Source organism: Macrobrachium nipponense, chromosome 47 (genome assembly GCF_015104395.2).
Source record: "Macrobrachium nipponense isolate FS-2020 chromosome 47, ASM1510439v2, whole genome shotgun sequence".
In the NCBI taxonomy this organism is placed as follows: Eukaryota; Metazoa; Arthropoda; class Malacostraca; order Decapoda; family Palaemonidae; genus Macrobrachium; species Macrobrachium nipponense.
The window spans coordinates 8,977,772-8,991,430 of record NC_087222.1 but is presented as its reverse complement, the minus strand read 5'-3'; the positions used below and the strand labels follow the sequence as shown (position 1 = coordinate 8,991,430).

Here is a 13,659-nt window from a genome sequence, read left to right as displayed (position 1 = left end):
GGAAGGCGTGGATTTGAATGCTGCAAATAAAGCGATAAGGTATCGTTTCCTCAAATTCTCTGTGTGTGAAACTTTGCCACACTTTAGTGAGATGGCAAAAACCCTGGCAACCTTACCAGCAACATCTTGTTCAGCAGATAGGTCATTCTCGTGATTGAAGAACACTCAAGGCTGACCTTAGATCTACTATGGGTCAGGATAGGGTCTCAGCATTAGGACTTCGCTGCATTGAGAGAAGTTATGCCAGCAGGATAGATATGAACACCATAAAAGTTGTATTTGGCAAACGAAAGGGAAGGGACAAAATCTTCTTTTAATTTATAAAGATTTTCTTCTGTATTTGACTATTTGTACAGGCTTGGAGTAATGATGATTTAATAGAAAAGTAATTAGTTACACATTTACGTAATTATACTTATAATTCTTTATTTCTATCAAATGGTAATTTTAACTACAACAGAATTATTTTCAAATATGAAGTAATCTTCGGATGAGAATTATTCATTCTAATGATAATTTCTGCAGGTCTAAAATTTTTTGAAGAAATATGTTTCATTTGTTGTTTTACTAAAGCTTTTACAACTTATTAAAATTTTTTTGTATGAATTGATTTTAAAAGGAAACCAAATTCACACGTTTTTATTTACATTTTGTTTTATTTTCTATGGTTATGTATTTGTAACTAAAATTTTTAATGCTTGAAATTTAATTTTTATCATATTCGTGTTTGAGATGTTCCCTCATCGTAATTGTAGTTGTAATTTGATAATAGCATAGGTAATTGTAACTGTAATTGTCATAATTCATATAAAGTAAATATATTTGCTCCAGCCTGATTTGTATATATTTTCATATAGTTGGTGATCCTGCTAGTCATGCCTTTTTTCGTGAAAAATAATGTGAAAATAAATATTGATAGGTTGTTCCTTTTGTAAATTATGTAATATCTTAAAAGTTGCCTCGGCGTTTTATGATTTGAGTGAATTTCGGTTTGAAAGCATACATAAGAGGATGTATGTTATATAATCTGGATTGACTGTGTGAAGAGAGATATGAGGGAGTTGGGATTGAGGAGGATGCACTGGACCAAGGAAAATAGAAGAGTGTGTTGGAGAACCATTACAGCGACCCCAAATAGGGACAAGCTTGTAGAGAAAGAAGACGATGTATATATCTGAATAAAGTATTGAATAATAGCTACCTAGTTTTGCTAAACTTCTTCAAAGTCGTACCTGCTGTACATAATTTAACAGCTGTTGGTGTTTGTTACACAAATATGGTGATTCAAAAAGAAAGAAAGACAATTGTGATGTTTAAAATTCGGGCAAATTTGGTGTTGCCCTCCCAAATGAACTTCACCTCGTACGCCTATGATTGTAGCAATCTGCTTTTCCATAATAAGGTTGCAGCTTGGTTTGGAACAATGAGGGTATTAAAGTTATGAAGCTCTGTTCTCACACTTCAGGTCCTGTACCTTCCAATGTCAGGTTTGCATATATATACGCCAGCCAGAGTTATTTATTGCTTGTTATCATAAACAGTGGTGGCTTTTACACTTTTTATCCTCCAAAGACCCATTTCACCTCTTCACTATTGCTTCGTCTGTCCTGCCAGCATCCTCTACTTTGTTTCATTCTCTTCATCAGAATATTTCAAATTAGTCCTTCGGACATTCTAGTATCACCTGTATCATCATTTATTTCTCCATTTTTATCCTTTATATGTAATTTGCATAATTCCTCATCCACTTTTTCTCCTGAATACACCCACTCTTACATCTGCTTTTGAGGTTCTGATTCCATTCCTTCCAACTCCTCTTCGTAGCACATTTCACCTATTTTTTAGCCTCTTTTCTCCTTCAAGAAATGCCTGTCATCTCCCCTACCTATCGTCCGCCAGAACTCGAAAGCAGACTCCTCTTCCATTGTCCTTTGTATGTCCTGATTCAACCTCTTGAGTCTCTCTTTAAATCCCTTTCCCAATGTCACACTTCTGATGCTGCTGCCTTTTGCATGTTGTCATTCACTAGTTTCAACCGAGTTGAAACTCTTCTTAGCTCCCCAAGGTTTGGCCTCTCATGGTTCTAAGGTCTCTTGTCAGGATCCCTTCCAAGACCTCGTCTGCAATGCTTTCTGTACATACTTTAATAAATTCCCTTGGCTTCCTCCTGCTTAGTTGTCCAACTTCTCTGACTTCACCATGATCCAGTTTTTGCTCCCTTCTAGGAGAGTTCATTTCTTGTCTCATTGGTAAATTTCATTTTGAAGTGCTCTCTTATAAACTCGGAATGAGTAGCCAATTCAAGCCATAATTAGTTTTTTCCAAATACTTCAAAGTAGGTATCTCGATTGTGGAGAATGTTTTTTTTTTCAGTGAGTTTTTATGTTATTTAGTAACAACTAGTAGTATTATTTCATTGTTTTATTTTCATGTATTTCATAGGTTGCTTAATATAATGAATAACATTTTAAGAGATGTTTAATGTAAATGTTCTGCAGTTTTTTTTACTTATATTAAAGTTTACTTATGAAATAAACTAGGTAAGGTCATTTATCTTATTTATATTAAATGTTCAATAAAATGAATATGGTAAGGTAATTGTTTTCATGTAGATTTTTATAATGGAATTAGGTAAGTATACTTATGTAAATAGAGTATGCAACATGAAAGTGAAAATGTTTTTTGCAAATTACTTGATGTGTCAGCATTTTGGGGTGATATGATTGAATTATACTGTTCTGAAATTATTATTCTCTCAAGTATTATGTAAACAGGCATACATAATTTATCTAAAGTGTATTATTTCATCATTTTCCTTAACTATAATGTAAAGGTTTTGGGGTTCTGTTTAATGTCTAAATCAGTAATCTTGAGCTATGTAGCATCTGAAACAATCCCCACTGATGAGGCTGCTTTATACAATCCAAAAATGGATGTTGTTGCTCTCATAAAAAACCAGAAAACATCTGGGTGTTTTTGAGGTTAGAATGTTTCGGATTCAATCCCTGGACTCTGTTTATAACAAAGAACAGAATCTTTCTTGGTTGATGTAAAGTGGTAACTCCAGTTGTGTCCACCATAACCTGGTAACTATGCAAAGTACAATCAAGATATAAATATAAATAATGATAACAGTAACACTAATGACCAATAATTAAACAATTAAATTTTAATATTTGCAGTTTAGTTAGTAGGATTTTATTATTATTTTCAAGAAGAATGTAGTAACATGTGATGTCATTACCAATAATGCCATCATTATTGGTAATATAAATGCCCATCTATTTGAGTAGGTGTGACCAAGAGAGTTTCATTGTGAGAAATGCAAAAAGTGGCAACCAAAATACTGGAGAATGATACCAGTTATGAAAACTGGCTCCCATCGAGTATGTTAGTAGGTACTTTCTTCTGCAGTTTACTCGTAAGTCGTAAGGTAGAGAAGTTTCATTGCAATCTCAGTCATAAAGTTTCTGTAGAACAACAGGTAAAAAGAGTTTAATTCTTTTACGTGAATTTATTCTGGTGTTTTATTGATCAGAGATGGAATAATTGGTTGGGTTGATCTTGGCAACTGAATAATGTTGATTAAGTCATTCAGACCAGGACTATCTGACTGGCTTTTAGGAGGATGTGGTCAGTGTGCATAAAGAAATCTCCTATGTGCTCATAGGATGCTGATCCTGTGTCTTTATTCTTGGAGTTTTCCTTGGACTGAGAGTGCCAGTGTTGATTTTATGAAGTGAGGTAAGGTGAGGAGAGGTAGGGTGAGATAATGGGGAGGCAATGTAAGGTGAGGAGGGTAATGGTGTATATAGCACAGGAGTGAGGTAAGGTGAAGAGAGGCAGGGTGAGGTTATGGGAGGTGAGGTAATGGGAGGTGAGGTAGGGAGAGGTAAGGTGGGGAGAGGTAGGGAGAGGTCTCAGAAGTTTTTGCAATGAAAGCAGGAAATCTCAAAGGAGTTTTCCCTGAATTCAGAGTTTGGTCAAACAAAGAATCTTGCAAACTTGACAGAAAGTTCAAAGAAAGAAAACACTAAATCATATCTAAGAAGTCAATCAACTTACGATCTACTGCCCTTAATTAATTCCTATAGAATTTAGTATTCGTAAAAATATGACATTAAAAATGTTAAAATATTTTTGGGAGATTTTGTCGAGTCTTCTACAATTTTTCCAAGACGTCATTGAATGGTAAACTGGACTAAAATATTTAGCACTGAATTCGTCATATTGGAGATAAAGTAGTACTCAATATAAATATATGAACCCACATCTCTAAGCATATCAAAGTGCCCAGGCTATTACACCATTTATTTAAAAGACTGACCTCAAATAGTGATGTTTAAACTAACTAGCAGCATCTTGTAACTATACAGAATATCATCTATGATTTAAAGTAGGTCTCACTCGTAAAATATTTCTCCGTTTGATATACAAGATAGATTATGGAAATCATAAAGACTCATTACCTATCAAGGATGATTAGTGGAAATTACCGAAATCCTTGATTAAAAACTATGTATGAAAATAGGCAATGGTAGTTTTTGCAAATCAACAACTAAAACCCTTTTTGTGCTACAATAAGATTAAAGCTTAATCTTTTAATCTAACACATATTAAATATTATATAAAAATTAATCTCACTGTCCTATTTATACTTTATACTCGTTTACCTCAAAAACATCTGTCTGCTATGTGTCGTCCTCTGGGAATTAAAAAAAAAAATACTATTGTTTTTAGGTTTAAAAGTCTATAAAATACTGTACATTTTTAATTTTTAAAAGATCTTTATATAGAAGATATATATAAACGCCAACTTCAAATGAATAGAAATGTATTTCTGTAAAAAAAAAAAAAATGGTTTTCTAGGCTTCCTTTATCACACTGTTCTGGTAACTGAGACAGCAGACAAATTTCCGACGGAATGAGAATGACAGTAATTCTGTCGAAACCTGATTGATGGCAAAGTGGAAGTGGAGACCAATCAAGTTGGAGGAATGAAGTGTGAGGAGAGAGAGCAGCTGGAAGACTAGAACGAATCGGGAGGCATCAGATGAACTGGGAAAACCCGCCTTCAAAGACGCCAATGGAAACATAGAGGGAGATTGATGATGCTCATTTCGTTTCTTTATCTAACCTTTCTTCTGTCTGGCTTCTTTTCTTCAGCTTTTAATTAATACAGAATCATACTCATTGGTCTTCATTAATCTATGCAGATTATTGGAAGCATCATTTCCTTCATTTAACTTATTTTCAGCTCGAAATAAGGAGAAAATATGCCTTCAAATATGTTCATTGAACTAGCTCATTTCGCTTTATTTGGTTAACCTTAAAACGGACCATTTTCAGCTTTTAATTACAGTAGGATTGTTCCTTAATAATTTATGTAGAGTCTAGAAGCATAAGTTCCTTCAAGTAGTAACACTTTTTAACTCTGAAATACAGAAACTATTGTCAAAAGGAGAGAGAGAGAGAGAGAGAGAGAGAGAGAGAGAGAGAGAGAGAGAGAGAGAGAGAGAGAGAGGATATTCCTGACCCAGTACACAAACGAGTTTCAGGTGCTACGACAATTTTAGCTTTATACATAAATTTGGACACATTCAACTGTCCTGTCACAGGCCAAACGTCTTAATTCTAATGTTCCTGTTAACATCAACGATACTAGTTGAAGGTCAAGTATGCCAGAGCCTGAGGGAAGACTACAGGAAGTCCAGGAACCAACAGGCGATGGGAGAAACAGTACATTTGTCCATTGTGAGGCAGGTTTAAGAAGGGTAACAACGATTTTGTTGCCACAGAACCACCATGGGTACGTCAGTTAGTATGTTGTCATCTTACGAGGATTTCAGTCACAAATTGTGCAAATGACATTAAAACCCAACAGAAAAACTTCTCTACAAATTGCCTACTTTAGTTAGGCCCTCCGTTCCATTCGACTGAACAGAGGGCCATAATGTGGCTTTGTAGTAGGTACCTTATTCCAACACTTAAATTTCCACACAGCTATGTTCACGAAGACCAACTAGACTGGTGACACTAGTGATTAAATGAAATTTAGGACAGTGAAACTAAAGTCTCCTCAATATTTAGCTCTTCAGTAAATTAGCCCGTCAATATCCACTATAGCGATTATATTTACCACCTACAATGTTCATTCATTACTGAAGTTCTGAAACTAAGTGACAAGGGTTGCCTTTGTCACCCATATGGCAAGGGATAATAAGTAGCTTTAAATGTTATAAATGTAATAACCCCAAGAACTTAAAATCTCTAACAAGATACAGCTTGGTTTCATATTGACATTCGGATCATGTCTGCAGAGGTCTAATGTATTTGTGGCTTATCACTGCATACCAAGTCTGCTGTCAATATGCCTTGTATCATACCTTCAGCCATTTGGGATAATAGTAGGCACTTGGACTGGGCATTGGTACCTTCCTCCTCAACTCAAGTGTCATGATAATAGTTTAGATATTTTTTCCCATACTTCATTATGCAGAAACCATGCAAGCATCAAAATAAACTCAGTCTTCGAGAGATCTTTAGGTAGGTAAAAGAAGTCTGTCTTTGATGAACTGATCGTAGTACAGAGACTGTGTGATCGGTTGCCAGACTTCTGGGCTTTTTTGAATGAAGGAAGAAACGTAACCCCACACAAAGTCAAGTTGGGATGAATCCGAGAGTTAAAAGACAGTAAGACAAATATAAGCAGAGGGTTTGTCCTCTTCTCAGGGGGGACCTCCCCCTTGCTAGGGAAAAAAGGGGCGATTGCTTTTCTACTCTACAAAGGTAAATAAAATGGTTGTTCCATTGCAAAACTTAACTGAATCGGTCATGAGTTCCAGCATGTGACGGCCGGATCCACTCTCTGTCCCAAAGCAGAAGGATGAAGGGGCAGAGAAGAGAAGCTAGTCACTCCCTCATTCATTCTCCCGTCTCCCCAACTGCACATCTAAGAAGAGATGCAACCTTGTCCTGATAAAGGAGTTGGGTAATCTACACAATTTGTTGAGCAGCCTCCACAGGTCCGAAGGAGTAGTTAGCACAGTCATTTTTTAAGAGGTCAACTACCAGCTACAGAAACAGTTAGACTTGCAGTTTGAATTATGAGGTAGCTACCTGGTGAGGTTATCATTTTAAACTTCTCCCTCATAGCAGGATGTGTTTGTTGGTTTTGTAATATTCTGTTTTTATTCAGACTTTTCAAACTGATTCACTTTATCAAAACAAATAATCCTGCAAAGTAAATAGTATAGTCATCTACACACTTTGCCAAAGGGCAGCTGTTATGTTAATGAAGTTGGTGCATTGGGACCAGTTATTACTCTGATATTATTTAAGTTTTAATGGGGTCAAATGAAAAATTTTATGTATAAAATTTTTTTATTATTTATCAATATTTTCAAAAGTTTATACAATGAAATGAAATAAAAAAAAGAGGTTTAATCTAATCAGAATAACACATTACTTTAGTCATTTAGATAACTAGTCTAGTCTCAACACTTCAGACTGGTTAACCTAAAACAAAATACTACACAGTCCACTGTAGTATTTAGTAAGCGATACAAGGCATTAGGATTTACTTACAAAATGTGCTTGTAGCAAACATTCTTTGTAGGAGATAAAAACAAAACATAAAAAAATCAAATAAAACTGTACCTAAATTTCATTTAAGTTTAATGAAGATATCAATCCTTTCTATTTCCACTAAGAATAACATTTCATGGAAATATTCAAGCTTACAATTATTCATGTGCATATATGCACAATGCTGAATAACAAAAGGAAGAAAACTTCATGTCAGCCAAAGACAATACTAATTCTTTATTTGGAAATCATACAAAAAATACACAAGAACAAGGAAAGTGGAGAAGGCAAAGGAACATTTCTAAACCTAGTATTGTACAGTATTCAATGAGGAAAATTGTAAGAAAAAACTAAAATTCATTTATTTTACCTTCGCATTAAGGTTACACCAACTTTTTGCCATCAAAATTCAATTCTGGACCAAAATTGGCCAAAATTAAATTGGCTCTGCCTTGACTTCTAATAAAGACTCTGCAAATGAAGAGCTTTCATCTGCATTTCACTCAGACCCTCCTCAGATTCTCCTTCTCTTCTTTGAGTAATAGCAATGATGATGGCCATGAATTGGATCATAAAAATATAAATATGGTTTTTATTTTTATCGTCCCCTAGGTTGCTGTTGCCTTTTTTTCTATAGATTTTGCAGACAAGTTCACAATAATTATCTCAACATCAAGTGCAACTTACTTAGGGGAGCAAAACATTAACAAATCTGTCAGTGCAACTGAACATCCTCTCTGATGAGTGATTTTGCTTGTGCATTTTGACACCTGAAAAACAGTCTGGCATTCAGAACCAATGACTGTGATTTGCAGAATACAAGACAAAAGTATAACATGCAGTGTAAAAGAAGAATATCTATCCTCCATGAGTGCTCACATGTTATGAATCTACAAGAGAAAAACTGTTTCAACATCGTCTTTCTTCTGAGTTAACACATTCATTCTAAGATGAACCTTATGAAAAAACCTGATGAAAAAATTACTCTTGGAAACCAAGTGTAGATACAGGATATGACTTCTTTCTAGCATGAGTTTTCACACCGTTTGAGACACCTTCATTCAAAAACAGACGCAGAGTCAAGTTAAATAAAATCATGTAATAAAAACAATACTTGGACAGAGATCAAGTAAACAGTTTCTGTCTAGTGTGAATTCTCTTGTCTTTTGAGAGGACTTGGTTGAGAAAAACCTTTTTGACATATAGAGCAACAATATGGTTTCTTTCTGGCTTCTGTTATTCTTAATTTTCAATTTATGTCAGGAGTGCAATGGGCCCCAGCCTGGGGTCTATGGTTGCACCTCTATATTCCACTAGCCTTATATCCAAGGGCTCGTTTCAAGGTGTTTACCATTGCTTTGAGGGCAGCAATCTGCACCTCATTTATACTGGGCAACTTTGTATACCCTGGAGATATTTTCTCAGATTTTTCTTTATAAGTCCTGTTGCTCTTACCACTAAAAGGTATTTTTTTTATTTCCTTCAGTTCCCATGTGCTTTTCAGGTCATTTTCTTACAGGTCTTGGCATTTTTGTTATTTTATGCCTTTCAGCTCTATTGAGGCCAAAGTCACTGGGTACTGTCACATCTATAATCTTTGCTGTTTATTCCTCCTTGTTCCAGATCACAATATCAGGTCTCATAGCACCTCCTTCTATATATCTTCCTGTTGGCATTTCCTTGTCATAAAAGATGGTAACAGCCCTATTGGAGGTAATTGGATCTGGTTCATGCTCCCACAATTTTCCTTCCACTTCAATTCTGTATACTTTACATATTTAGTTGTAGTGGGCTGTGTAGTAACCATCTGCAAGCAGAGTCTAGCAGGCTGATATCAGATGACAAACACTCTCAATCGCTGCATGAAAAAACCTACATGGATCATTTGCTGATATGCCCTCCATTTTCTTGAAGCTGTTTGTTAGGAAGCCTTGATCTTGTGCTCCTATTATCAGTCTTTCTCCATCATAACCTAGATCTCCATTTCTTATCCTTCTGGGTGACTTTTTGTTGTCTATGAAACTTTTTCCAGTTCTTGAAATCTTCCTGCTATTCCATTGTCTTTCCACCTTTCCATTCGAAGTCTCTCCTCTCTGTAACTGTATTTCTGCCTGGTCTTCCTGGCTATTGTTATTGCTGGAGTCTGTTCATTAGCCTCTGTGTCTTCTATCAGATCTCCTGCGAAGTTCTTAGCCTGTTTTGTTATTGATGTTAGTTGGTTCAGGGCTCCATTATGGTGTTGGGCAACCTTTTAGATGTTTTTGTTCTCAGAGCTTTTCAAGTACTGCCCTATACTTACTATTGCTGCTCTGTAGGCCTGGTTGATCTCAGTCAGGCCTAATCCACCTTCTCTGCAAGGGAGGTAGATTCTGTCCATACATTGGTGTCTGTATGTGACTTTATGTAGGGTGAGAATCTTCCTGGTTTTAATATCCATCCTGTCTAACTCACCTTGTGGCCAGTCTACAATGCCAAAACCATATGTCACCACTGGTATCACCAGCTAGTTTATGGCAGTGATCTTGTTCTTTGATGTTAATTCTGACTTACATATCTTCTTTCAGCAGCTGATGTATTCTTTCTTTATCTTTCTCTCATTTTCTGGTATTTCTGCAATGACTCCTGTGACTCATTTGTAAGTTGTTGATAGACAGCAGATGGCCCTATATTTGTTAGGGAGCTCAGTCTCAGAGCTCTTAGGGAGAAGGTTGGTTCTTCCTGTTGTGAGCCACTCTGGTGATTCTTCTCATTTTACTTAAGTGTGGTGTAGTGCTAGGATCTTTTTAAGCCAGAAATTTGAGATCTTGCCTATTCCTGGGGTCTTGAAATGACTATATTCTTTTACTTCTGTTACTTTTTCTATGATGAAGCTTATTGGTGGCATTTGCTGTTTCTGGCTGTTCTTCTGCCTAATGGTGTCAATCCATGAATTCTCTTGGTTTTGTCTAAGGTCTTCAAACATTGGCTTCTAAAATCTCTCTAGGTCTTCCTTGCTCGGTGGTGTTCGTACCTCCACTGTTTTTTTCGTCATGTTTCTATACACAATCTTTGGATTTTGACTAAACTGTCTATTTATCTGTTTTGCTTTTATCTTCTGTTGTTTTGTTTCTCATTTGTGCCGCTAGGGCCTTTACTTGGGCTGGTGTTCTACCAGTTTCCACTCATTTGTTCATCCCCTATTCGGTATTTTTTCTTTATTTTCCTTATTTTCTTGAGCAGATTTTGTGAGTGATTTTGATCTCTCATATAGTTGGTCATTTGAGAGATCTCTGCCTTAACTGGTTTATTTTATCATGTTGTTTCTTTTTCCTCTCCAGTATGCAACCTCATATGACGTGTAAGACTTCCTTTCAGGGAAAATGCTTTCCCACATTCCTTGCATATATATGGCTTCTCTCCAGTATGGATTCTCATATGAATTGTAAGATCATCTTTCCTCGGAAATGCTTTCCCACAGTTCTTTACAACATAAATGGCTTTCTCTCCAGTATGGATCTCATACGAAGTGTGAGAAAATGTTTTCCCACATTCCTTGCACAGGAATGGTTTCTCTCCAGTATGGATTCTCATATGAACTATAAGATGTTGTTTGCGGGAAAATGCTTTGCCACATTCCTTGCACACATATGACTTCTCTCCAGTATGCAATCTCATATGACTTGTAAGATGTGATTTGTGGGAAAATGCTTTGCCACATTCCTTGCAAATGAATGGCTTCTCTCCAGTGTGGGTTCTCATATGAACTATAAGATTATGTTTCCTGGGAAATGCTTTCCCACAGTCATTGCATATGAATTTCTTTCTGGTAGGATTTGTGATATCATTTGCAAGATTAATTTTCTTGTAAAGTGCTTTCTCACAGTCAGTGGATACGAAAGGCTTCTCTCCATTGTCACGGATCCTTCTTTCTTGTTTTACTTCCTTTTTGCAAGTTTGTAGATGTTTTTCATTCACTGTTGAATTCATTTCATATGAAAATTCATCATCTTCATTAGACTCATGGAATTCCTCTGGTTCTATTTTGATGTCCATCAATGAATCCAGAGACATAAAGTCTCCATCACTGGTTCCACTAAAGGCAGCCAAGTTGCTGTTTTCTTGATTTATGGAAGGTAGTGATAATGCACCTTCAGTTTCACTTTTCAAAGGAAATTCTAAAGAATGTTTTGGATTCATTTTAGCCTTATGTTCTGTCCTGTTCTGTATACCAATGTGTTCAATTCACAACTTTTAACACATAATTGTTTACAAATAATTACCGAATAAATCTGTTAAAAATTAAGTACAATATCTTGAAGGACTACAACCAGATGTCACTGTTGATGTATGAATCTAATATTCAACATAAATTTTACTTGTTATTTAAATTTGTTAAATACGCGTACAATAATTCACTGTTGTCTCAAACACTTTAAGAGTTGCTATTGGTAATGTTCCATATAGTACCATTAAACAACATGCATTTCCCAAAATCCCTGATTGCTAATCAAAACTGACGAAGAAAGGAAGGTTCTTCTGAGGGAGAATCTGAAATCAAAGAATGCAACACAGAGTTAGGAAACATAATGCCAGAACTGTAGCATAAAGGTCTCAGGCCCGATTAACAAAGTGTGCATTTGATAGTTCTATCCAAACATGAATACAATCCTACCAAACGTTGTCCAGACACAGCATCAAAACATTCCTGAGGCAACAATGCTACACTAGATTAACAGTTAATATTAACAACCACCACCTCACATCTGTAAACCTTAGCTTGAACATATCTTATTAACAAATCAAAGGCCAAGAATAGAAAATGCAAGAGACCAGCATAAGAGTTTTGTGGGGAAACAGCAGGAAGGGTAGGGGATATTACACAGCAAAATCTTAATTTTGTGACCCAGCTATACATAACACCATATTATCCACAGATGCAGTAGATAATAATAAAAAAGAGTAAGGATGAATTGAGTAGTAATTTGAAGAGAGATGAAAGTTTACAAATTAGTTTTCACTGATTGTTGTTGTTGATACAATACACGAGTAGCTATTATGACCAGCAACACTGATGACAGTCTTGGAATGTATGTGCTGCTACATTTCTTCAAATATGACATTTTTTTTCAGAGCTATACGAACCAAAAAGAATCCCTATTTACCAACGTTCCCGTCGACGAGACCATAGACATCATCATGGATCGACTCTACACCGAGACCCGTCGACGGCCCCACTCAATATCCCAGAAGCCTCTTTGCGCACCTTGCTGGACATCTGTACGAAGAGGACCGCCTTCTCCACCCACCGAGGACAGATGTTCCGTCAGAAAGATGGCGTTGCCATGGGCTCTCCTCTGGGAGTCCTTTTTGCCAACTTCTATATGGGCACCGTAGAAGAGAGGGTCTTCGCCCAGAGCCAGCACCCCCGCAAATACGCCCGTTACATAGACGATATCTTCGTGCAAGTCGACACCGAGGATGAGGTAGAAGCCCTATGTCGCCGATTCCAGCAGTTTGCAGACGTTTGCTAAACTATACAGTCCCGAGGTTTAGCACCAACGATCGGCTCCCCTTCCTCGAAACTCCTTATAACGAAGACCAGAAGACGGTCTCCGCACTTCTGTCTACACGAAGAAAACTAATTTAGGAATGTGCCTCAACGGGGATAGCGAGTGTTCAGACAGGTTTAGAACACTACTGTCAGGGCCTTTGTGAAAGGGCCCTCTCTCTTTGTTCTACCTGGCAGGACATACACCTCGAGCTTGATAGAGCTTCACAGATGCTCGTGAATAACGGATATTCCAATAGGCTAATCAATCGAGAAGTACGTACCGCCCTCGAAAGATGGTACTCGAACGAGGAACAAGACCCACGACCCCGCCCCACCGAAAACATCACGATATATTATAAGGCCTTCATGCACTCTCAATACCGCGAGGAGGAGAAGGTGATGAAGATCATTAAGGAAAACATCCTCCCTATTGAAGAAGGCAAGATAGTGGACCTTATAATATACTACAAAAACCGTAAAACAAAAGACCTTATCATGAAAAATAACCCCTCACCGCCATCAGGAGACCCCTCAAGCAGATG

General features: G+C 36.7%; 1 protein-coding gene across 1 annotated transcript in view; it reads right to left on the bottom strand.

Moving 5' to 3' along the window:
* Window positions 1–12,052, bottom strand: part of LOC135204518 (zinc finger protein OZF-like) — a gene marked incomplete at its 3' end in the record, with an annotated part of 24,999 nt that extends 12,947 nt beyond the window's left edge. The window contains exons 1-2 of the mRNA XM_064234686.1: window positions 11,090–12,052; window positions 10,396–10,496 (exon numbers count right to left, since the gene is read on the bottom strand). Coding sequence (XP_064090756.1) covers window positions 10,396–10,496; window positions 11,090–11,763 — 775 coding nt within the window. The remainder of the gene's footprint in view (window positions 1–10,395; window positions 10,497–11,089) is intronic.
* Between the last annotated feature and the right edge of the window lie 1,607 nt (window positions 12,053–13,659).